We start from the raw sequence: 27,659 nt of genomic DNA on the forward strand, positions 1-27,659 counted from the left end.
TCAGCTACCTACAAAGCCTCTGAAACCCAGAATCAGCAAAGCTGGTCAGCAAAGCCTTCATTTTCATATAATTGCAGACACTTCAGATGTTTCACCCCATTTCTACCCAAGCTTTCTCTCCCTCTCCCCTCCCCCCCCAACCCACCCAAACTAAACCAGCAATAATATTGAAAGTAGTCTTATAGGGAACAATTTAAACCCTATATGACACATTTTTAAAGCAAATTGTGTTCCTTCCTTTTAGAGCCAGTTAGTATAAATGGGTGCTTGATGGTCAGCCTTTCCATGATATATAATAAATTTGAATTAAAGAGGGTGCAGAACAGGCTTTGGAGGATATTGCTGGAGAAATGGGGGAAGGGGCACTAAAATTGTTTCTTTCTTCATGAAGATCAAAAGGAGACTTATACAAGATTGAAGCCACAACAGATTGACTCAGCAGAGAAGTTGAAGGTATATCCAATGGGTTTGGAGGGATTTTCACCCAGAATAATGGGTGCTGCCTGAAAAGCTGTGAGGGAAAATGCCTCATGATATTTAAAAGACACCTAAATACCACAAAGACCCATAGTCTACAAGGTCACTCACAGCTGCAATTTAACCATTCAACCCAGGCAAAACATGTAACTGCTTTCTGTGGCATAAATTTAAACCTAACGCAGATACTCTAGAAACTTAATGTCTCAACAAATAAAGAGAAGACAGCATGCCATTTGCCTTTGTTACCATCCTATCAACTTGTGCAACCACTTTCAAGAACATATGGACTTGGACGTGAAGATCCCTCTGTAATCAATCCTGTTGAAACCACAGGATCATAAGACATAGGAGCAGAATTAGACCATTTGGTCCATCTAGTTTGCTCCGCCATTCCAGCAATACTGATTTATTATCTCCTTCAACCTCATTCTCCTGCCTTCTTCGCACAACCTTTGACACCCTGACTAATCAAGAACCTATCAACCTCCACTTTAAATATACCAAATGACCTGACCTCCATAGTCAACTGTGGCAATGAATTCCACAGTCACCAACCTCTGGCTAAACAAATTCCTCCCTCATCTGTTCTAAGAGGACATTCTTCTATTCTGAGGCTATGGCCTCTAGACCTATTCTCTCCTTTCAACATCCACCATCAAGGCCACCTCATACATAAATCCTTTCATTCCTGGGATCATTCCTGTTAACCTCCTTTGGACTCTCTCCCATACTGGCAAATCCTTTAATAGATCGGGGGCCCAAAACTGCTCACATACTCCAAGTGCAGTCTGACCAATGCCATATAAAGCCTCAGCATCACATCCTTACTTTTCTATTCTAATCCTCTTGAAATGGATGCCAACATTGTATTTATTACTTTATTACTGACTCAACCTTTAAGGATCCTGCATGACTCCCCCCAAATCCCCTTGCTCTGATTTTTGAATTTTCTCCCTGTTTAGGAATAGTCTACACCTTTATTCCTTATACCAAAGTTCATAACCATACACTTTCCTACACTATATTCCATCTGTCACTTGTTTGCTCATTCTCCCAATCTGTCCAAGTCCTTCTGCAAACTCCCTGCCCCTCCAACTATCTTTGTATTGTTCATAAACCTCGCCGCAAAGCCATCAATTCAGGGCCCTGCCATTAAGTGTCTACTGTCTCTATATTTGAAATCCCAAATTGCAACACTCATTTTCCACAGACAAGCCAATTCTGGCTCCAAACAGCCAAGTTATTAGAGATCATATGCACCTTAATCGCTTGGAGAAGCCTACTATGATGAACCTTGTCAAATCCATGCAGACAACATCCACTGTTTTACCTTCATCACCTCCACAAAAATTCAACCAAATTCATAAGGCATAACTCCACTGTCCCTAATTAGGCCTTGCTGTTCCAAATGCTCAAAGGTACTATCTTTAAGAACCCCTCCAAAAGCTTCCCCACTACTGACACAAAACTTGCCAGTGTATTTTAAATGGGGATTAGCCCCAATTTCTCTTCTTGAACAAAAGGATAAATTGATAAAATTCATAAAATTACTCACTCTTAAAATGTTAACATTCATTAACGTTTTATTCTAAAACAGCAAAATACAGTTTGCTAATGAAGAGATAAAAATTCCATATGTCAGAACAATAATCTTCATCCTCACTACATAAAGGAATAGTAACCAAGTGGAAGATATCTTCAATTCCTGGGACTCTGAACAGCTGGTCAAAACTAAGAATTTTAAAGTCACAAACTGAGGTCAGACATTTGAACGTATGTTCAAAGAGCAGTGGGGCCAATTACAAGTAGGGGGAAATTAATTTTCCCTTTTTCTTAAAGCTTTCAGCACTTGACTTAAAAGAAAAGAAAAACAAGCAGGATTTTGTTGAAGCCAAAGAATATATGGCTGACCCAATACAAAATTTGCAGCAGGGTACCAAGGATAAATGAGTGTATCTATTTCACAAGCTTACATAAGCTTCAAAAAAATGGTGGATAAAATGCCAAAATAGGTTTGATAACACAAATGAAGTCCACAAAGTAAAAAAAAGGAAACACAAAGTTGACAACCATCATCATGACTGTTTGCTCTCCCACAGAGGGAAGCACACCCCAAACTTGTGTACCTGGATGCAATTTAGAAATACATTTTAAAGACAGACTTCAGCTACAGGGATAATATTGAAGTCTGCAGGCAACACAAAGTTGAGTGTAGTGAACAGTGAGAAAACTGGAATAGATTTCAAGGGGGACCAATTAAAAAGGACACAGTTAAAGGAAATGGGATTTTGTTCTTTTCTAAATTTCCCCTAACACCATAAAAGTAAGAGATTTTGCTGAATTTATAATATTATTTCAAAACTACATGGAATAGTTTCTCAGTTCTGGGTACACTTCTGGGAGACTTTAAAAGGATTCAAGATGAGCAAAGGATTCACTGGAATTGCTTCAGGGATCATTGTGGATACACTGCAGAACCTCTGAAGGCTTACAAAAGATTGAACATAATTGTTAAAAATAGTGGATAGTTGTACAAATAGGTTTTGCTTGCAACAGAGGGGCCAATAACCAGACGGCAAAGATACAGGGGAGAAGAATAACCAGGAAAAATACTCCTTACGTAACAGGTGGTTGGGATTTGGAATGGACTGCATGGAGTAAAATACAGTCTCAACATCTTCAAAAACGGAAGCCAATTGTTTGAGGGAACGTAATTGACAGATTTGATCCTTGAATGCACTGGCACAAATTCAAATGGTCCACGAGTCCTGATTATACTGAAATAGATGATAGAACTAACTGCCTACCTGTATTTGAAACTTACAGTTCAAAACAAAAATGAACATGTCTTACAATTTGCCCTTCCTGATCAAACTTTAAACAGTTAAATGCTCTAGAGCAGCTGGGGCATAACTGACATCAGCACTCGTTCTAGAAATCAGGATGGAAAATAGTTTATCACAGCTTCTAATTTCTATCCACTGACCTCTGCTGGTAATTGCATAGACACACTGGTCAGAAACAGAATCAAGTTTATTATCACCAGCAAGTGACGTGAAATTTGTTAACTTAGCAGCAGCAGTTCAATACAATACATAATATAGAAAAAACAAAATAAAATAATAGTAAATAAATAACAGTACACGTATATTGAATAGATTAAAGATCGTGCAAAAACAGAAATAATATATTTAAAAAGTAAAGTAGTGTTCAAGGGCTCAATGTCCATTTAGGAATCGGATGGCAGAGGGGAAGAAGCTGTTCCTGAATCGCTGAGCGTGTGCCTTCAGGCTTCTGTACTTCCTACCTGATGGTAACAGTGAGAAAAGGGCATGCCCTGGGTGCTGGAGGTCTTTAATAATGGACGCTGCCTTTCTGAGACACCGCTCCCTAAAGATGTCCTGGGTACTTTGTAGACTAGTACCCAAGATGGAACCGACTAAATTTACCCCCCTGCAATTTCTTTCAGTCCTGTGCAGTAGCCCTCCCCCATACTAGACAGTGCTGCAGCCTGTCAGAATGCTCTCCACAGTACGTCTGTAGAAGTTTTTGAATGTACAGGTGTCCCCTGCTTTTCGAACGTTCCCTTTACAAAACCTCACTGTTACAAAAGACCTACATTAGTACCCTGTTTTCGCTTTCAGAAGGTATTTTCACTGTTACGAAAAAAATTCAGCGCACGAAAAACATCAGCGTGCAATAAAAGGCAGTGCGTGCCCCGAGCAGCCGCTCTCCCCGGATTCGCAACGGCATTCTTGCCAGCATTGCTTTAACACAAGCCTGTGAGCAGTAGTTTGCAAGATGAGTTCTATGGTGTCGGAAAAGCCTGAAAGAGCTCGTAAGGGTGTTACACTTCGCGTAAAGCTAGACATAATTAAGCATTTCGATCGTGGTGAACGAAGCAAGGAAAAAGTGAGTTTGGCTTGTGGAAGATGACGAACATGATGTTGAAGAGGTTCTGCCATCCCATGACCAAGAACTGATAGATGAAGAGCTGATGCAATTGGAAGAGGAAAGGATAACAATCAAAACCGAATGAGTAATGATAAAGTACAACTTTAATTTTGAAAGGGTAAGTAGATTTAGGGGAATATTTGCAAGATTCTTTGAGTCCCTACAAAGAACTGTATAATAGAAAAATGCGCGAGGCTCAGCAATCAAGCAAGCCTTCCATATCAGCCATAGCAGACGACCAACCTCGACCTTCGACATCGAGGCAGGCAGTCATAGGAGAAGATGAGCTGCCTGCCCTAATGGAAACAGATGACGAGATGACACTCCAGTGTCCCACTACCCCAACACACAGGCCGCGGACAGATACTGTACCGATTCGTGGAGAATGCAGCAGTAGCCGGGAGGCACACAGCACATCTTTAAGAAAAAAGCCGAAATAAACATGCTAATTAATTAGGTGCCGCCCCACACGTAATTAATTAGCATGCTTATTTCGGCTTTTTTCTTAAAGATGTGCTGGGTGCGTCCCGGCTACTGCTGGACCCCTGCGTGCTTCGCGGCAATGTATCGGTTGGTGGCCCGGAGGGTGTGGGCCACTGCACCACCCAGCCTGCGACGACTCAGCCTAACACACCATCATCAGTGTGCTCTGCACTGTCCCGATTCTGGTAAGTGATACTACACTGTACATACATTATCTCTACTTTATATGGGCTGTATATTTTTACGTGTTATTTGGTATGATTTGGCAGCTTCATAGTTTAAAGATTACTGGAGAGCGCTTGCGCCGTGTTTTTGCCAACAGCACTTGCATGAGATTTTCTGCCAACAGCGCTTGCGTGAAATTTTCGCTACGGAGATCTGTGCCGGCAATGATTGTGAAAAAGTATTTCTACTTTATATAGGCTGTATATTTATCATATCATTCTTGTTTTTACTATATGTTACTGTTATTTTAGGTTTTATGTGTTATTTGGCATGATTTGGTAGGTTATTTTTGGGTCTGCGAACGCTCACAAAATTTTCCCATATAAATAAATGGTAATTGCTTCTTCGCTTTACGACATTTTGGCTTACGAACCATTTCACAGGAACGCTCTACCTTCGGATGGCGGGGGAAACCTGTATTTGTTGACATACCAAATATGTTGACATACCAAATTTGTTGACATATCAAACTCCTGATGAAGTATAGTCGCTGTCGTGCCTTCTTTACAACTTCATCGATCTGTTGGGACCAGGTAAGGTCCTCAGAGATCTTGACACCCAGGAACTTGAAACTGCTCACTCTCTCCACGTCTGATCCCTCTATGAGAATTAGTATGTGTTCCTTCATCTTACTCTTCCTGAAGTCCACAATCAGCTCTTTCGACTTACTGACATTGAGTGCCAGGTTGTTGCTGTGACACCACTCCACTAGTTGGCATATAGAGGAGCCAAAACTCACCTCGGTCACCAAAAACACAAAACAGTAATGATCAAGTTTTATTAAATGAAAGCTGCCTATGGTCAAGTATTTAAGGGATCAGTAGCGTGTCGCTTGCTTTTCATGATGTATAGCAATGATATGGGCTGGAGTGATATCCTTTGGAATGGAGATAGCCAGGGGAAGGTTTAAACTTTGAAGGCATGAAATTGAAAGACCTACATACAGTGAAGATTACAATTCCTGACAAAAGGGTTTTATACTGTATATTTTTTAAATCACCCACAGTGCAGAGGAGTCTAAGACCCACTATTTTGAAATTGCACTGCAGCCAGTCAAGACTAATACAAACACCATTTTGAATTACATCTATCCTGTGATGAGCTTGTAAAAACACTCCAATATTAAGACCACCAACTCCCAGTACTGTATAACGAACCAACCACCTTAGTTTAACAGCTCCCAAACACAATCTTGACCAGTCATCCATGAACTTGCACAGCCAAAAAAAATCAGCTCCCACAGCATTAAATCCAGTCACCCATAATCTCCCTGGTCAATCACAGCTCCATTTTAAAATTCATCCTTGTGTTCAAATTCCTCCAGAGCATTGCCTCTACCAATTTAACATACTCCATCTTCATAATCCTCTGGTCTTTGCTCCAACTCTAACCCAAGTGCAAACCCCATTATTGACTTGGTAATGTTTTTAATCCTTGAGCTAAAGTACCCATGATACAGCATCTCTAATCCAGGGTCACCTACCCAACATCAATTTACTGAAATTCTGGAAGAGAGTTGGCTGTAATTTTCAGTATCAGGTTTAATACCATTGATACATGCTGCAAAATTTGTTAGATTTGCAATACATCATAATAAAATTAGAATATATATAAATATTAAATTAGTACAAAGAAATAACAAAAAGAGGGAAAAAGTGAGATAGTATACATGGGTTCATTGTCAATTCAGAAATCTGATGGTGGTGGTGAAGAAGCTTTTCCTGAAACATGTCTTTGGTGACATACCAAGTCTCCTCAAACTCCTAATACCCACTATCCTGCCTCATGGTAATTACATCAATATGCTGGGCCCAGGAAAGATCTTCAGAGATGTTGACACTCAGGAACTTGACACTGCTCATCCTTTCCAGTGCTGATCCCTCGAGGAGGACTGGTGTATTCCCTCCACTTTCCCTTCCTAAAGTCCAGAGTCAATTCCCTGGTCTTACTGACATTGGGTGCAAGGTTGTTACTGCAACACCACTCAACCAACTGATCTTCCTTACTCTTGTATATCTCCTTATCACCATCTGAAGTTTTGCAACAATAGTTGCGTCATCAGCAAAATGTATAAATGGTATCTGAGCTGTGCCAAGACACACAGTCTTGGGTGTAAAGAGAGTAGAGCGCTATTCCTTCAGCAGACATGTGAACAAGCAGCAGCCATCATACTAAACTCCAAAATACAAGATCCAGTTCTTTTGAAAGCCCCCAGAGCCATTTTCATCCTTGAGCAACCCACTGAATACACTCAAGGGCAATTTCTAAATGCACTAAAATGAGCTGAAACCATAATCCAGTTGCCTTTTTTCTCTGTAGTCAATTCCATTTAAAAATAAAAGAGTAATTAGACAGTGCTAATCTCACAGTTTGAAATGAATACTTTTTGCTTGCTTATTGTAAAGCATACTTACTTGTTTTGCTTCTTTAAAAGCACCATACTAAGATACAAATTTTAAGTCTCTTTGGCCAGCTACAGCAAAACCACAACTGTACTTTAACCAGACACAACTTGTGAACAAAGAAACTATGTTTTGCAATAGGGTTCAGAGAAGAAAATTCAACATAGCTCCAAACAAAAGCTGTCATTACTGCAGCACCATTTCATAGACTTGCTGAGTTCATTTGGCTGGTGCATCCTGTATTAATCCAGGACTACATGAAACATCTAGAGAATTTAAATGTTTTTCAGCTCGCATTTTTTTCTCCATATTTTTTCCTTTAAAACAAGCATTAATTTCTTCAAGTTCATTATTCACTGTAGACCTTGGGATTTTTTATTACAAAGATGGTTTTCTACATCCTCTATACAAAAAAAAACAGCGGATTTCAGTTAACTAGGGCATATCCGGACAGTACATTTTGGCCCAATTTCAATTACTGCCCCAATTAGCTGAAGTTTCATGGAAATACATTAAAAAAAAGATATAAAATTACGAAAGCAACACACATCAAAGTTGCTGGTGAACGCAGCAGGCCAGGCAGCATCTCTAGGAAGAGGTACAGTCGACGTTTCAGGCCGGTCTCGGCTGTACCTCTTCCTAGAGATGCTGCCTGGCCTGCTGCGTTCACCAGCAACTTTGATGTGTGTTGCTTGAATTTCCAGCATCTGCAGAATTCCTGTTGTTTGCGTTTATAAAATTACAAAAACTACCATTTAAATTAGTAACAAATTATTGTTTAAGTGAAATACAGACCAATACTACTACAGTGCTATAAAACTGTATTAGTTCCTAATAGCTTGAGGAATTCATCCAGTGTGCTGCAGAGTTCTTTTGACTGACTAAACAAAATCAGCAGACACCTCGTCTCGATAATGGACTGCCTTCAGACAATGCCACTGACAACTGCCTCTCCCAAATCTTCATTTTCATTATTACATTCAAGGTGATTGTCAATACCTCCAATTTCATTTTTGTGCGGTCCTATCGCTTATTTATTTCTCACCAAATATCAATGACATTAATCACTACTTTTGAACACAAACACAAGCAACTGGCACTATTTAAAAACTGTTCGCTCTTAGCATGGCGTAGTGCCTAACAGCCACGCAAGTGCACACATCTGATGATAGTTAGACATTGTCTGGCAACAGCCAGCTGTTCCAATTAAGCATTGTGAAACAAAGGGAAAGGAATCATGCTCTTTCCTCCATTAGTTTTTGTTCTTTAAAAGTTGTCCCAATTAATCAATAACCCAACTAACCGTAATCCACTGCCTTCCTTTCATTTTTCAATATTTCTTTATTTTCCCCACCTCAGTCCAACAGAGACCACATCAATTAATCTTTTAAGTCTTAGCATTTCTCACTGGATGATTCTCCCTTTCTACTTTCCTTTTCCCAAAGCTGTGACTCTCCTTACAAAGTTCAAAGCAAGTTTATTATTAAAATACACATACACATTACCTTGAGATTCATTTTCTTGGAGGCATTTACAAAAAAGAAATACAATAGAATTTTATGAAAAACTTACAAGGATTGACCAACAGCCAATGTCTGAAAGACAAACTGTGCAAATAAAAATAATACTGAGAACATGAGTTGTTAAGAGTCCTTGAAAATTGAGCCTGTAGGTCATCGAGTAAGTTCAGAGTTGCGATGAATGAAGTTATCCACGCCAAGTCAGGACCCTGATAGTTGTAGGGTAATAACTGTTCCAAAACTGGACGACACAGGACCAAAGGGTTTTGTACCTCCTGCCCAGTGGTAATAGCTAGAAGAGGGCATACACCTTTGATAATTGATGCTGCTTTCTTGTAGCAGCTCTCCTTGTACTCAATGATCTTGCTAATCTGGGCTGTATCAAGCAATTTCTGAAGTCTTTTCTGCCCTGGGCATTGGTATTTCAACACCAGGCAATGATGCAACCAGTTAGAATACTCTCCACTGTGCATCTATAGAACTTTGTCCGTGTTTTTTGCTGACATACAGCAAAACCCCCCAGATCTCCCTCTATTTAAAGTCACTAGTTTTTTCAACATTAAATGAGTTTGAAAGAAGTTGGCAGATGGAATCTATTTATATTTCTTTGGGAGTTGTCACCTCCTCAGTTTGTTTTGAGTATTGGCTTATTATAGTCACACGTACCAAGGGGTCTTTGTTGGCTGCTTTCCCAAACAGCAAAAATCGTAGACAAAGTCCATGGAGGGGAGCCGGTTTGTGTGATGGACTGAGCTATGTTCACAACTCTCTACAACTGCCTATTTAACTTTATCATCAGCACATTTTAATCATAGTACAACCAGTCCTTTCAACCAATTAGCAGATTGCAAATTACTTAAAGACTATACAGTAACAATCATTGAGACCCAACCACAAACAAGAAAAAAATCTGCACATGCTGGAAATCCAAGCAACACAAACAAAATGCTGTAGGAACTCAGCAGGCCAGGCAGGATCTATGAAAAAGACAACAGATGATATTTCGGACCAACACACTTCAGTCATTGAGACCCCACTATTGATTTGACTGCAAATCAAAAAAAAAACTATTTATCCAAACCTTTTTGCCGTTAACTAATCACTTAACTGTGCCAATACAGGCGGCTCTCCATATCCGCAGAGGACTGATTCCGGGACCCTCTGCAGATACCAAAATTCGCAGATGCTCAAGTCCCTTATATAAAATGGCATAGTATTTGCATATAACCTACGCACATCCTCCCGTATACTTTAAATCATCTCTAGATTACTTATAATACTTAGTACAATGTAAATGTTATATAAAATAGTTATACTGCATTGGTTAGGGAATAATGACAAGAAAAAGAAAGTCTGTACACGTTCAGTACAGATGTAACCATCGTAGCTCTTCTGGGAACGCTGATGCTGCCTCAGCGAAAATAGCGTTCAGCGTTTGTTTTGCAGAGAGTCATCATAGAGGCAGCATGCACCCCGAGCAGCTAAAAGCGAAAACAGCATTCACCGTTTGTTTTGCAGCAAGCCGTTATAGAGGCAGCGCGCACACCATAGCTTTGAACTGCGTGAGATTTTCGCTAGATTGACAGTGCTGCAATGATTGCAGAAAAGTATGACTTTAATTTTGAAAGGGCACGTAGATTTAGAGCAGGTTTGCAGGATGTTTTGAGTGCTTACAAAGAACTGTACGAAAGAAAAGTGCGTGAACCTTCTAGTGTGCTCACTGTCTGCCCGATTCTAGTAAGTGAAACTACACTGTACTGTACATACATTATTTCTACTTTATATAGGCTGTGTATTTATCATATCATTCCTGCTTTTACTATATGTTAGTGTTATTTTAGGTTTTATGTGTTATTTGGTATGATTTGGTAGGTTATTTTTTGGGTCTGGGAACGCTCAAAATTTTTTCCCATATAACTTAATGGTAATTGCTTCTTCACTTTACATCATTTCCGCTCTACTTTCGGATAGCGGGGGAAACCTATACAGTATTTTCGATCCGCGGTTGGTTGACTTCGCGGATACGGAGGGCCAGCTGTATATTATCTAAACCTCCCATTTTCTTAATCTTATTTTTTTTAAGATTGCAACTTAATGAATGCTTTGTGGAAATCCAAGTACAGTAGATTCTGGTTACTTGGGCAACTCTTAAAGAACAAAAACTAATCTAGAAAATAGCCGGGGGTTCCCTTCATTTATTTGGGACACTACTCTGCTTATTTGGGGCAGGAGACTATTGCCAAACGATTTTGAACCAGCATCAGGCGTGTGTACTATTGTGGCCATTAGACACCAAACTGTGCTTAGAGCAAACAGCTTTTCAATAGCATCCACTGCATGTGTGCTCAAATAGCAGTGATTTTTTGTCACTGATAATTGGTGAGAAATAAGCAGCAAGACAATTCAGAACTGTCTTGCTCTCTGGAATTTTAAGCATTCAGGCTTGGAGATGTCAGAAACAGATGGGAGCGAAAATGAAATCACTTTCACTACTATTGATAATCATCTTGAACCTTACAATGGAAATGAAGATTTTGAGAATGCAATTGTTGACAGCATTGTATGAAGGCTGTCCATTATCTGCACTAGGTGTCTGCGCTGGTTTTGTTCATTTACAGTTAATCAAAATAACACGCCAGCATACACTGGATGAATTCCATTGTTAATAAATATTAGGAACTAATACAGTTTTGTAATACCGTAGTAGTACTGAGAGTGTTCTAATTTGTTCTGTATTTCATTCAAATCATAATTTTTCCTGACGAAGGGTCTCGGCCTGAAATGTCGACTGCACCTCTTCCTACAGATGTTGCTTGGCCTGCTGCGTTCACCAGCAACTTTGATGTATGTTTTTTTTTACTTAGTCATTTGTCTTTTTTTTTAAACACCTTTTTAACTATTTCCATGAAACTTCAGCTAATTGGGGCAGTAACTTAATTGGGCCAAAATGTACTGGTCCCAAAGTGTGTCAACTAACCAGAACCCAGTGTACATGTCTACTTTGTCCCATTTTCCTTTGATAAATCCACATTGACTATTTGATAGGTTTACAATTTTAACTGTCCTACCACCACCTTTTTATCAATGTTTTCTCAATGACTCAGTGTGAATCACAAAATCCTTTATCAGAACTCCAGTCTGTTTCCCTTTATAGAGATGCTAATTGATCTATTGATTCATTTCCAGTATTTTCTCTTTTCATTATTGATGCTGGGTTAATGGGCCAAAAAATTCCATTTTTCCTTCCCCTATTTGACCAGTGGCATTACATTATATACTGCACATTTCCCAGAAAGCAGCACCACAGTTAGACGGGAGGTGTTTTGGCAAACTTTCAGGTGTGACCTTATAGAGGTTTATAAGATCATGAGGGACTCAGAAAGTCTACAGCTGAAGGGCACACCTTTAAGGTGGGAAAGATTTGAAGGGAACATGAGGGGCAAGTCTTTACCTAGAGGAATGTGGTACGATCTGATAGAGGAAGCTGTAGAAGCGGGAACAATTATAACATTTAAAAGACACATGTACGATATTTATGTACAGTATCTGAAATACATCTTATGGAAATGTTTGTCTGATGATGAAAATCTATAAAAAATAAATTACAAAAAAAATAAAAGACACATGTACAGGTTCCTGGGTACAAAACATTTAGAAGGATATAGACCAAATGCAGCCAAAATAGGACTAGTTCAGATAGGCAGCCAAGCAGCATTAATGGTTTGGCCAAAGAGTATTTCCATGCTTTATAACTCTACTGACAATTTGTCATCCTTCAATGACCTCTCAAAATCAAATTTTAGTTTCTCTTTGAAGAATTTTTTTTCTTTAACAGATGCCAACCACAGTATTTCAGGTTTCCAAAAATAGTAGGCTTTTTCATCTCACTGTTAAGCCTTTTTTCCCCTTCTCCAGATGTGATCAACTGCCCTTAATTACATCACCAGTACTTGTGTCATGAAGACATTCTACTCTAGCCCATTGTCTTTGTTCTCTTTACCCCACCACTTCTCTACAACCTAAAGCACATTTCTTTTCAATCTCCCCATAAATACTGCCTAACGTAATAATACTCCTTTCTTTTGTACTTACTTCAGAACTTCAAGCACCTCATCTTTTGCTTTGCAAATACAGGACAAGTCAGCAAAGGCAGGAGTTGAAAGATCAACTGAACTTGATGTTAGGGTAGGATACAGACTTTTTTTTAATATATTCAAGGCACATGAGCTTCACCGGATGATCCCATCCCTAGTCGCCAAGGTGGTGGGGAGCTGCATTCTTGAAGTGCTATCACCCTTGAGCTATGGGAGAACCCTCTTGGATATCCTCAAATTTAGAATGAAGTTACGGTAGCTTCATGAGTAACTTTCAGGTAATCAAGGTCAGATGACATGGTGGGCAAGGTGTTAATACATGTTTTTGGAGTTGGAAACAGGTTATAATGAATCATTGATCCAAGATCCAAAACCAAATTCATGAATGAATAAAAATAGAAAAATGCTAAAAACACTTAGTGAACAATATGACATGGATTGGATCAATCTGGTTCCATTTAAAACAGCTGCCATGGAAAGTGTGGCTAAGGACTGGAGATGCACATTGGAGATGACTGCTCTCAGCTAAATCGATGCCACATTTTTGGGAACTGTTGCCAAAGATGCAAAACAGGAGTATCCTATGTTAGAGGAGATCACCAGTATTATTTTTTTCTTCAGTCTGGTGACTTCTAGCAAATGGATAATATTCAAACACGTGGAAATAATGAAAAAAATCCACTTGGAACGGAAGTAGACTCAACGGACTGAATGGACTGCACTATAATTTTACTTGTTCATTGAAGGTAGGCCCATCTGGCCAAGCTGGTTGAAAAGGTCAGGTAAGGATAGACTACTTTTATATAATCGTTTCTTTAAAGCACAGGAATTGAGGGCGTAGATAGGAATAGGAAGTGAGAAACCTTTGCAGAGCCGTTTACGATTTTACAGCGTGGGTCGAAGGAGAACCAAGTTTGAAGAGGATTTAAAGACTTTTTCCCACCCAGAGGGTGGCTGCAATCTCAAGCATACTTCCTGTGGGGGTGGCGAAGGCAGGTAACTCTCAACTTTTAATAGTTAGGAAGAGCACTTGAAATATAGAATATCGACCGAACGCTTTAAAAAAAACGGAATCAGAACATACTCTATGCTAATAGTTCGTTTTCCCTCCACCGGCACAATACCCTCAAACTGGGATCATGAAATCGAACATTATTGTGAACCGAAGTCTGACAATTTTATAACTGGATTTGATCGTCAGTACCCCTGCCCCCATACCCAGACCATGCAAAATTTTCAAAATTTAGAAAATAATCCCGATTCTGCACCTCCTAATATCCAATCAAGTGCAGGTCACAGTAATTCTGCCATAGCACCGGCAGAATACCAAACCCGCACGTCCGAAAGATCAGATTTTCAGACCCCAATTTATAACATCTGGCTGCAATTACTGCAGTAATACAGCGCGCGGGTCAGACTCTCGTTTTTTAAGTGTTTTTAACAACTTTCAACTTCATTTTCACAAAAACTGCATCGAATAAAATACCTAAATAGAAATAGATAGGCGGTCGCAGTTTTCTCCTCCCTCATTGTTACTGGGGTTACGGCAGAGGCTCTCAAACACACATGTTCACACTACATGCATTGTTGCAAACTCACAAGCTCCGCTGACATCTTTGCCCCGAATAAGTTACACTGAAAAAAAAATCGAACGCTCTTTGAACAAAATGTTTCCTATTGAGACGTACCGGCAAGTTCACCTTCGATGCCAGCACGGATTTGACTTGCAACAGAAATTTCCTCCCGCCAAGTACAAGGGTGCCGAGTTACTGCTGTATCATTTAGCAGCCTCTCCCTCCCCAAACAGGGATCGACCCCCTCCCCAGGATCCGAACAAATCAGCCGCCTTCACTTGGGGAGGGGGGGGATCGAGTTTTCTCCGCTTACCTTGAGCCAAGAGGGCGGCGGCCCAAACAGCCACAGCCGACATCCTCTTCGCCATCGAAGCCACAGCAGAGGGGAGGGAAAGAAAGGTTTAGTCGGAAGGATTGGGAAAACAAGGCGACGGTGGCAGCGGATTTCCCCTCTCCCAGCAGCGGGAACTGCCAGCAGGTCACTGCGCTTTCAGTGACCGACCGGCCGTCCGGCCCAGCCCGGGCATCGCTCGCGCTTCCAGCCGACAGACCCGGGCACGCGAGGGCAGCGGGAGCAAGGGACGAAATCAAACTACCACCGCCGAACCTGCTCGCCGGAAACAGCCGTCTCCGCCTTTGCTTGATCGTCGCCTGGCCCAATCGCCACCTGGCATTCCGTCGCGAGGCGGGTGGTGTCTGGAACCCCCAACCAATGGAATTGCCACGGGGCGGGCCCACCGTTTCCGGTCGGGCGAAGTGGTCTTGCCGAGTGAAAGAGCGCTTTGTGTGCCTGAGAGGGAAAGGTGAACGCTGCTGAGCTAATGAATATTTCAACAAAATACTACATTAATAATTGTCGGCAGGTTGTTCATTGTGCAAAAGTCATTGTACCCACCCGAGATCCCAAGTAATGACAGGAATCAGTTGATTTTTCTCGTGGGGAGCCGTTCCTGACTGGAATCCTGTAAAAGGAACTCAGTATTCCTGCCCTACGGGCTGGTCCTGTTAAAACCCCAGCGACGAAGTAACTGATAACGGTTGCAGATAGTTTGGACCTTTGAAATAACAGAAGGGGTTTACCTTGAGGCCAGTAAAGCGCAGTCGCTCCAGCTTCCAGCCAGAGAAAGCAACGGAAACGAACTGAGTTGACTCTGGTCCCATTTTCAATCAGTTAACCTCATCATCACAATGCTTGATCATGTTCTCTTTTTTTTCGCCAGTCTCGGTATTGAGGTAAGACTGCAGAACTCCCCATCATTGTTCACCTTTTTTTTAATATCTGTGAACCAGGATAGTGATCACTTATCTTGCGTTAGGGCATGGGCTCTAACCTGGATCACGGACCCCTCGGTTAATGGTAGGGGTCCATGGCATAAAAAAGATTGGGAACTCCTGCGTTAGAGACATGAGCTGAGCATTCACTTCTCAGCAGGCTCACCGAAACTTAATCAAAGCTGAATGTAACATACACACTGCCAACGAATTTGAATATTAACGCGTGAATTATATGGTCCACTATCATAGTAGTTGGTCAGTTTATTCATTACCTACATGGATTGTTGTGGATATTATGTACCCACCCATTAAGCGTAAAAATAATTTGGTGTTGGGAAATCGTTCATTCTATCCTATTACTTTGAAAGTAGATATACACCAAAAGATGACGAAATTAGAGCTTAGAAACTGCTTAGAACTCCAACTTAGTGCAACGATCAAATTCTTGATTTCTCTGTATATTCAGCTGGCTGTTGTTAAGAGAGGGTGTTAACTTTTTGTTAACATCATTCATTCTTTGTTTTTTTTCAGTTTGGTGGATGTCTGTGAGGAGTAAGGATTTCAGAGTATATACCTTATACAGTCTCTCATATTAAAGCAAACCATTGAAAATTAACACAAGTAAGGAGAAACAGAACAAGAAAAAAATTGTTATCTTGCAGCTATTTTACATTACAACAGCCATAACTAGGGGACATTATGGGACCCTTTCAAAATATTCCTTTAGGAAGTTATTATAATAATAACTTCTCATTCTGAATGTCTTATATTTTTCCTGTTAAATAATTTATTCAGTTTTCTTTAAAAGATAATTTGAATCTGCTTCCAAGATCCATTAAGATTGTGTACCTAGAGACTGCAGTTGCTGGAATCTGGAGCAATAAACAATCTGTTGGAGGAACTCAGTAGGCCGAGCAGCATCTGTGCAGGAAAGGGATTTTCGGTGTATCGGGTGGAAGCATTTCTCCCACATTCCATCCTGTTCCACCCACTGAGACACTCCAGCAGATTTGTTGTTTTACAAGAACTCATGCAATTCTCATTTCATTTCTTTCTCAACATCACCTTCAACTCTTATGAATTTCTTACCACTAATTATTAACCTTTATTACCAAATGAGTCTATCCCTTAGAAACGAGTAGCCCCGAAATTCATTTGTTCCCGAATGGCACTACTGCATTACACCGCGCATTTAACGCACGCCTGTGTAATGGTAATACAACTGGGTTTCTGCATTCAATTGAGATCCTGGTGAAAATTTTGTTGCTTCAAAACTGTATATTTAAGAATAGATTTGTGTGCTAATTAACATCAGTATTCCAGTTCCTTAGGGCTTGCCCACCAAATCTGGGCCACTGGAAGTATCTATGCTGCCCTCTGTTGAAAACATTGGAAGAGCAGAGAAAAGAGCATGACTTAGATCTTGATATTTGTGTCAACAAAATGGAGTCATTCCAGTCATGCTGGACTTCTAGACCAAAAAAGGCAACAGAAAAGAATAAATGCAATTTTTGTTTAATGTTTAGTTCAACATTGCCATCATGATCTCTGATCATACTAATTTTCTGCCATTATATTCTTTGGATGAACAGGTTTGGGAGGTATATCTCTGCACCAGGGAGACAGGGACAAAGTGAAAAGAAGGAAGCAATTGAAATAACATTAGTGATGCCCTGACCCTTTTAATAGCAGCTTTCAAATGAAGACTTGAGATTGACACAACCCAGAGCAGCAATGGGTACACACCAAGAATGCATCATCCCCTTTCCCCTAGGCTTACAGTCCTAAAGACATATTTGCTGGAGAGGATCCCCACACTGTTAATCTTGTCTGAGCTCTGAATATCATGAAAGAAAAAGTTAAGAACATTTGTTGCCAGACTTTTAACATACCTTCTTCCTGCACAGCAACGTCCTTTGTAAATTTGCATGTCTTCTAGGCATTCCACACTTTTTAATCTGCTTCTCATGGTACGAGTATCTTACACTAGAAGACAAAGGTTTAAAGTGAGGAAAAATAGGTTTAAAGAGGATTTGTGGGGTTAATTTTTCACAGAAGTAAACACAAGGTTCTGCAAGTGCTGGAAATCTTGAGTGATATACACAAAATGCTGGAGCAACTCAGCAAGTCAGGCAGCATCTATAGAGGGGAATAAACAGTTGAATTTTTTGGGCCAAGACCCTTCATCAATACTGGAACGAAAGGGGGAGGAGAAGAAATACAGTGTGGCAGGCGATTGGTGAGATCGGTAAATGATCCAAGAGTCCATTTCAGTTATCCATCTGAGATCTAAGGATACTATCATCTCCACTGAAGTTTGAAGCACTGGGCAACTAGTTTGTTGCCTAACCAGCATCATGTCTAAGGGTGTGCTTCATAACATTGATTTGCAAAGGTGCAGGATTGGCACGATTCTCACACTTGGCTGCTGATTCTGAGCAGGACATCTTCATAACAGAGATGCACTTCCATAGTAAGTAGCACATGATTGAATTAAGAGTCACTGACTGAGAATTCCTGCTGTAATTGGCATGGTATTTAAGTTACTGACTACCTGGTATACATTTCTTGAACTATTGATTTAAATACCACCATGTCAACTAATAAACTTAAATTTTGCCTTACATTAAAAATGTAATGAAGGCAATATTGATTATGAGATAGTTGAACAAATATCGTTTTGGTTCACTTATGTCCTTCATGGACAGAAATCTGCCTTGATTATCCAGTATTGTTTGTGTTACTCCACAAATTCACAACAATTAACTGGCATTTGCAATGGATGGGTCACAGTTTAGGATTAGCTATGAATCCCAAACTGTGATTGTGGCAGTAAATGTTGGCTAAGCAAATTATGGTCACAAATGGTAATTTTACAAATAAATGGTATTGAGACACCCAGGTGTGTAGGTGGTAATTTGACTGCACGCATAGAAACATTAATTATACCACTACCCTCTCAGGTTCCTGGACTAATTAACTAATGGACAGTTAACTAATTCTAGGTATACAGAGAGAACTACATGATCTGGTGATAATAAAGCTTTCTTTCTTTTGCTTTTCATCAAGTTAGCGCCATAAAAATTTCTCGGCTGCTTAAGGTAAAGAATATGTTTTAGGATAATGAACTATACATTAACTGTTGCTTTCTTACTTTCTGGAGGCACTAAAGACAATTAGTTAATCCTTTACAGAAATACGTTTGTATTTCATTAAGAACAAAGTGGTTGCATCATTTTGATTCATAGACTCAGATCTTAGCCTGCAAGAGTAACCTAAAGGTGAAAAGTATAGTCAGAGTGCCACAGATGAGACTTCATCCATGTAATATCAAAGCTAAAGAGTCTGAATGCAGTCTGTCACTGCCCCAGTTATTACCTCATCTGATAATGGAACCAGTTGGGTGGGCTCTTCAAGCAAATTTCCAGCCAAAGAAGATGACTTCTAACTTTCATATCCTCTAACTTCTTTTCCTCCACTCCTTCCACTCTTCCTCATCATTATCATTATCTGTTTGCTGGGAGCCTAAGGCAAAGGCTAAGATATCCTGTGACAGGATGTGAAGAAACCATAAAGTATCCAGCCAAACTGGAGTGCTGTTGGATGCCCCCAGAACAAAGTCTGCACCAGAACTGAAGACTCCGATTGCACTATTCCAGATACCCCTCGGGATATGAATTAGGTGTGGATTCTGATTTTGAATAAGCAACACAGCACATTAAGCCTACAGTGATACTCATAATTGATCAATTTACTCCCACCAACCTTTCACCACTACCCCCCATATTGACCACAAATCTATTTCACTTTGCTATAGAGACAGTGCCTGTGTTACATAAGGGTTCCATTCCTATGAAATGTCTGAAAGCTGATTTCTTTGTAAGCTAGAATCATCTATTTTCTATAGCTATCTATCACATACCATTCTACAACCACTTGCTGTAATTATTTCATTTCAATAAACACTTTCCTAACATTAACCATTATTAAGCTAATGTAGTATATGCTTGATTCAGTCATTAATGAATATCATGAAACATTTTATTACTGCTTTTACTAGCTTGAAAAATGGTGTGAAAGGCATGGGAGAATTTGCACAATATTGGATTTTCATTTGTAAAATCACTTGAAACCTGTGGAGTCTCTGTATAAAGATATTTCTTCCGCTGTCCTTGAAGGAATAACTTACCAAAGGCTTGCAACCCTCTGAGAAAGAACTCCTGCATCATCCTTGTCTTAAATGGACAACTGCTTATTTTTAAACGTGATATTTTTTAGTTCTCCCATAAGAGGAAACACCTTCTGAACATTCATCTTGTTAAGCCCTATCAAGATATAATGTGCTTCAGTCAAGATGTCTCTCTGTCTCTTTCTCACTCTCCCTTTCTTCCTGCAAATAGAATTCACACCTGCTCCCTTGTTCAACTTTTTGCATAAGACCATGACACCTTAAGTGGGAACAGCAGCAGTCCAATTAGCTCCTCAAGCCTACTCTGCTATTTAGTAGGATTGTGTCTGATCCAACCTTCTTCAGATCCATTTTCTGCCCTTTCCCCATATCTCTATCTCAGTCTTAACTGTACACGAGAACTTTGTACTCACAACTTTTTGTGGCAAAGATTCACAAGTTTTTGAGAGAAGAAATTCTTCTTCACTTCAAAGATCCCTGGCTCCAGAGAGAGGAGAGGAAACCCTTTATCACCTCCCCCCCCACCCCCACCAAAATCTTAAATTGCCTCTTCTTCTAGTAGAGTCTCAACCTATTTAGTCTTTACTGTTAAGACAATCCCTTCATACCTGATATCATTTTGGGGAACCTCTCCAAATTGCATGCAATGAAATAACATCCTTGCTCAAATATAGGCAGAAAAATTATTTGCAATAGTCTAGATAATACTGCACTGTTATTGGTAAAATCTCAGATGACAACAAGGTGTACAGGAGTGAGATAGTTTGGCTGGTAGAGTGGTGTTGCAATAACAACCTTGCACTCAACATTAACAAGACCAAGGAATTGATTGTGGACTTTAGGAAGGGCAAATCAGGAGAACACACACCAGTCCTCATTGATGGGTCAGCAGTGGAATGGGTAAGCAGCTTCAAGTTCTTGGGTCTCATCACCTTGAAAGATCTAATCTGGCTCCAATGCATTGATGCAATCATGAAACAGGTAAACCGGTGGCTCTCCTTTGTTTGAAGTTTGAAGAGATTTGGTATATCTCCAGAGACTCATAGAAAATTCTTTAGATGTATGGTGGAGAGCATTATGACCAGCTGTATTACAGCCGGTATGAAGGCTCTGATGCACAGGATGGCAAGAGGCTGCAGAGGGTTGTAGACTCAGTCAGTTCCATCATGGGCACAACATTCCCCACCATCAAGGACATCTTTCAGGAGGCAGTGCCTCAAGAAGGTGGCATCCGTCATTCAGGACCCTCACCATCTGGGACATGCCCTCTTCTCATTACTATGAGACTGAAGAACAACACTCAACAATTTAGGAACAGTTTCTTCCCCTTCAATAACAGATTTATGAATTGTCCATAAATACTACCTTGTTATTCCCTTTTATGAAATTTTAGTTATTTTGTAGTTTATGGTCATTTTTATGTATTTGCACTATACTACTGCTGCAATACAACAAATTTAACATCATACACTCACTGCTACGGGTAGAAGTTCCCACTTGCTTCAAAAAGGCAACAATTGTACCAGTGCCTAAGAAGAATAACGTGGGTTGCCTTAATGACTATCGCCCAGTAGCACTCACATCGACAGTGATGAAATGCTTTGAGAGGTTGGTCATGTCTAGACTGAATTCCTGCCTTAGCAAGGACCTGGACCCATTGCAATTTGCCTGTCACCACAATAGGACACAATCTCAATGGCTCTCCACACGGCTTTAGACCACTTGGACAACACAAACGCCTATGTCAGGATGCTGTTCATCGACTATAGCTCAGCATTTAATACCAGCGTTCCCACAATCCTGATTGAGAAGTTGCAGAACCTGGGCCTCTGTACCTCCCTCTGCAATTGGATCCTCAACTTCCTAACCGGAAGACCACAATCTGTGCGTATTGGTGATAACATGTCCTCCTCGCTGACTATCAACATTGGCACACCTCAGGGCTGTGTGCTTAGCCCACTGCTGTACTCTCTATATACACGTGACTATGTGTCTCGGCATAGCTCAAATACCATCTATAAATTTGCTGATGATACAACCATTGTTGGTAGAATTTTAGGTGGTGACAAGAGGACATACAGGAGTGAGATATGCCAACTAGTGGAGTGGTGTCGCAGCAACAACCTGGCACTCAACATCAGAAAGACGAAAGAGCTGATTGTGGACTTCAGGAAGGGTAAGACGAAAGAACACATACCAATCCTCATAGAGAGATCAGAAGTGGAGGGAGTGAGCAAGTTCATGTTCCTGGGTGTCAAGATCTCTGAGGATCTAAACTGGTCCTAACATATCGACGTAGTTATAAAGAAGGCAAGACAGTGGTTATACTTCATTAGGAATATGAAGAGATTTGGCATGTCAACAAATAAACTCAAAAACTTCTATAGTTGTACCGTGGAGAGCATTCTGACAGACTGCATCACTGTCTGGTATGGAGGGGCTACTGCACAGGACTGAAAGTAGCTGCAGAAGGTTGTAAATCTAGTCAGCTCCATCTTGGGTACTAGCCTACAAAGTACCCAGAACATCTTTAGAGCGGTGTCTCAGAAAGGCTGCATCCATTATTAAAGACCTCCAGCACCCAGGGCATGCACTTTTCTCCCTGTTACCATCAGGTAGGAGGTACAGAAGCCTGAAGGCACACACTCAGTGATTCAGGAACAGCCTCTTCCCCTCTGCTATCCGATTCCTAAATGGACATTGAATCTTTGAACACTACTTCACTTTTTTTTAAATGTATAGTATTTCTGCTTTTGCACTTTTAAAAAATCTATTCAACATGCATAATTGATTTACTTGTTTATTTATTATTACTATTTTTATTTTATTTTTTTTTCTCTGCTAGATTATGTATTGCATTGAACTGCTGCTGCTAAGTTAACAAATTTCACGTCATATGCCGGTGATAATAAACCTGATTCTGATTCTGATATAAGTCAGTGATAATAATTCTGATTTTGAGATGTGTTTTCACTAGTGCCTTGAGGAGTTGCATTCAGATTCCCCTGCTTTTCTACAACAGTCCTACTGAAATTAGGGCCAAGTTCCATCATCTTTTATGATAACTAGCTGTAGTTCAAAGGTACACTCAGCGGCCTCCTGTACCTAATAAAATGGACACTGAGTGTTTGTTCATAATCTTCTGCTGCTATAGCCCATCCGGTTTAAGATTTGATGTGATGTGCATTCAGACATGCTCTTCTGCACACCACTGTTATAACATGTGGATATTTGAGTTACTGTCACCTTCCTGTCTGCTTGATCCAGTCTGGCCATTCTTTTCTGACCTCTCTCCTTAACAAGGCATTTTCACCCACAGAACTGGTGCTCACTGGATGCTTTTTTTCTTTCACACTATTCTCTGTAAACTCAAAAAATTGTTGCCCATGAAAATCCCAGGAGATCAGTAGTTTCTAAGATACTCAAGCCATCCCGTCTGGCACTAACAACTATTCCACAGTCAAAGGCATTGAGATCACATTTCTTCCCCATTCTGGTTTGATCTGAACAACAGCTGAACCTCTTGACCATATGTGCATGCTCTTACGCGTTGAGTTGCCGCTACATGATTGGCTGATTAGATATTTCGCATTAACGAACAGGTGTACCAAATAAGGTGGCCACTGAGCATCAGATTCAGCATTTTATGTACAAGTACAGGGACCTCTAAATCCCTTGGTGCTTCAACTTTCTACAGTTTTCCTCCATTCATTAATATTTCGTACTCCTGTTGTGCCTTCCAAATAAACAACTTCACACACTTCCCTGCGTTATACTACATCTACCAAATTTTTACCCACCCTCACCAACTTTGCCTGTCAGTATAGATTTGCAAGCTGTTTGTATCCACCATGCAACTTGCTTTCCCACCCATTTTTGGGCTACTGTACTTCCTTCTTAAAATATATTGTAAACAGTTGTACTCCAAAAACTGATCCCTGTGTTGTAATATTGTTTACAACCTGAAAATTACCTTCTGATCTCAACTCATTTCTTCCCGCCTGTTAGCCAATCCTCTATCCTCTATCCATTACATTACCTCCAATGCAATGGGCTCTTTTCTTGTGACTTAACCTTTTGTAATACTCCATGTTGAAAGCCCAAATGTAATAAAATACTGATTCCCATTTATCAATTCTGTTCAAGACTTTCTCAAAAATCTCCAATAAATTTAACAGACATCATTTCTCCCTCTGCTTGTTTAGAATATGATTTTACAAATGTTATTATTTCCTTAATAATTGATTTTAACATTTTTCTAACAATAGATGTTTGGCTAATTGGTCAATAGCTATCACATTATGACTTTGTTCATTATTATCTACCTGTGCTGCACTTTCTCTATAACTAGCAATTAACAAATTCATGAAGGTAGAGAGGTGGTTTTGGTGTATGTGGATAAAGTATGAGGTCTAAGGCTTCTGACAACCAGAAGCACTGGATGAACCATGAAATCCACATCTGCTGAGGGCCAGATCAGAGGCATTCAAGTTTGGTGATCAAGAAAGTTACAAGAGGTCCAGGCACAATTTCCGGAAAGCCATCTCACAGGTGAAGTGGCAATTCCCAACTAAATTTGAATCAACAAAAGATGCTCGATGGTTGTAGCAGGGCTTGAATGCTATCTCTTCTTATAAAGTAAAATCAAGTGACATAGATGACAACAGGGTTTCGGTTCCAGATGAGCTCAATGCCTTAAAAGGTTCAAAGGTTTAAAGATGCATTTATTGTCAAAGTATACAATTCTTCAGTTCTCTGGGTAGCCATGAAACCAAGAAAGAAAAAGAAAAGAAAGGCAGCATGATCATCAATCCCTAAATCCCACCTCCCCACAAAAAAAAGAACAAAAAAAAAGGCAAATCAACCCCCAAGTCCCCCCCCCGCACAAAAACGGAGCAAAATGAATCAGGCACATTGACTCCCCCAAATCCCCCACAAAAAATGAGAAGATCAGGCAAAAAAACACATAATATAAAAACTATAAGAATGAAAAATAGAGTCTATAGTCCAATGTCCAAATCCAAAACACAGAAAAAAACCTGGACAAAACTCTTTGGGCCTGGATGCAGCAGCAGATGCTCAACCTCTGCATTCACTTCGATGCTTTATTCTCCATTGTCACTTTAATTGGTGAACAATGGAAGCTTTAATCAGTGAAATGGAGCCAAACATAAGCTTGTGCCCTGTCCTGCAGCCTGCTCGTTACAAGGTTTGCTCACTCTGCCTCCCAGAATCCTCTGAGAGACTGCAGAGCACTGGAGCACCCAAATGATCTCCAAACTTCTGCACTTGCCTTGATGTTCCAATTGCCCTTGTGGCTTTAATCAGTGAACAATGGAAGCTATAATTGGAGAAATGGGGTCAAACCATCCTGCAGCCTTTTTGCCACGAGATTTGCTCATGCTGCCTCTTCCTCTTGGAATCTTGGAGACCACAGAGTGCTGAAGCAACCAAAAGATCTCCAAACAGCAAAACATGGAGAAATCATCACAAGCTCCCGCAGACCCTGATGATCCTGTGTTTTCATTCTGTGAGGCCGACATGTGAGCAGCCTTCAGGAGGATGAACCCATGAGAGGCATCCAGCCCAGACAGGGTACTAAAGACCTGTGCTGATCAACTGGTTGGATTGTTGACTAGTATCTTTTACCTCTCACTTTGGCAGTCTGAGTTACCCACCTGCTTAAAGCAGGCATCACTTATACCGATGCCTGAGAAAGATTTGGTAACCTGCCTCAATGATCATCATCCAATGGCACTTACATCCACAGTGATGAATTGTTTCAAGAAGTTTGTGATTAAACATATCAACTCCTGCCTGAGTAGCAACTTGGATTTGCTCCATTTTGCCTTCTGGTGCCACAGGTCCACAGCAGGTGCCATCTCATTGGCACTTCATTCAAACTTGGAAACATCTGGACAGCAACAATGCATCCATCAGGATGCTCTTTATCAACTATAGCTCAGAATTCAGTACAATCATCCCCTCAAAGCTAATCAATAAGCTTCAAGACTTTGGCCTCAATACCTCCTTGTACAATTGGATCCTTAATTTACTAACTTGCAGACCTTTGACAGTTCGGATTAGCAACAGCATCTCCTCCACAATCTCCATCAGCAAAGGTTGTGTGCTTACCCCCCTGCTCTACTTGTTTTACACTAATGACTGTGTGGCTAAGCAGAAAATCTAGCTGAGTGGTGCCACAACAACAACCTCTTACCCAGTGTCAGCAAGACCAAGGAGCTAATTACTGACTTTAGCAGGAGGAAACCAGAGGTCCATGAGCCAGTCCTTGTTGGAGGATCATAGGTGGAGAGGGTCAGCAACTTTAAATTCCTCTGTGTGATCTTTTCGGAGGATCTGTTCTGGGCCCAGCATGTGAGTATAATTACGAAGAAAGCACAACAGCACCTCTATTCCTTAGGAGTTTACAAAGATTCAGTATATCATTTAAAACTTTGACAAACTTCCATAGATGTGTCGTAGAGGGTATATTGACTGGCTGCATCATAGCACGGTCTGGAAACACCAATGCCCTTGAACGGAGAAGCTGTCAAATAGGCCAGTCCATCCCCACCACTGAGCACATCTACACAGAGCATTGTCACAGGAAAGCAGTATCCATCATTGGGGATCTCCACCATCTTGGTCATGCCATCTTAGTGCTGCCATCAGGAAGAAGGTACAGGAGCCTCAAGATTCACATCACCAGGTCCAGGAACAGTTATTACCCTTCAACTATCAGGCTCCTGAACCAAAGTGGATAACTTCACTCAACTTCACTAGCCCTGTCACGGAAATAATCCCACAATCTATGGACTCACTTTCAAGTCCTCTTCATCTCATGTTTTTGATATTTATTGCTTATTTATTTATTTATTTATTTATTATTATTTCTTTCTTTTTGTATTGGCACAGTTTGTTGTATTTTTCACACTGGTTGAATGCCCAGGTTGGTATGTTCTTTCGTTGATTCTATTACAGTTATTATCCTAATATGGATTTATTGAGTATGTCCACAAGAAAATGAATCTCAGGGTTGTATATGGTTCCATGGGGATCTGTTATAGGACCCATTTTTTTGTGGTTTAACTGACTTGGATGAGGAAGTGGAAGGGTGGATGAGTAAGTTTGCAGCTGACACAAAGGTTGGTGGTGTTGTGGATAATGTAGAAGTTTATCATAGGTTACAATGGCATATCATAGGTTATAGGTGCAGAGCTGGCCAAAAAAGTGGCAGATGGGGTTCAATTTGGAAAAATGAAGTGATACAGTTTGGAAGATCACACTCAAAAGCAGACTGCAAGTTTAATAGCAGTATTCTTAGCAGTCTGGAGGAACAGAGGTATCTTGGAGTCCAAGTCCATAGATCCCTCAAATCTGCCACGCAGTTTGATAGGGTGGCTCAGAAGTCATATAGTGTATTTGCCTTCACTCGTCAGGGTATTGAGTTCAAGAGCTGC

The 27,659-nt window shown here is 40.4% G+C and overlaps 1 protein-coding gene across 1 annotated transcript in view; it reads right to left on the reverse strand.

The window, feature by feature from the left end:
* LOC134342431 (inactive tyrosine-protein kinase 7-like) overlaps nucleotides 1-15,344 on the reverse strand; it is a 226,225-nt gene extending 210,881 nt beyond the window's left edge. The window contains exon 1 of the mRNA XM_063040552.1: nucleotides 15,046-15,344. Coding sequence (XP_062896622.1) covers nucleotides 15,046-15,100 — 55 coding nt within the window. The 5' untranslated portion in view covers nucleotides 15,101-15,344. The remainder of the gene's footprint in view (nucleotides 1-15,045) is intronic.
* Between the last annotated feature and the right edge of the window lie 12,315 nt (nucleotides 15,345-27,659).

This window comes from Mobula hypostoma, chromosome 2 (genome assembly GCF_963921235.1).
Source record: "Mobula hypostoma chromosome 2, sMobHyp1.1, whole genome shotgun sequence".
NCBI classification, from domain to species: domain Eukaryota; kingdom Metazoa; phylum Chordata; class Chondrichthyes; order Myliobatiformes; family Myliobatidae; genus Mobula; species Mobula hypostoma.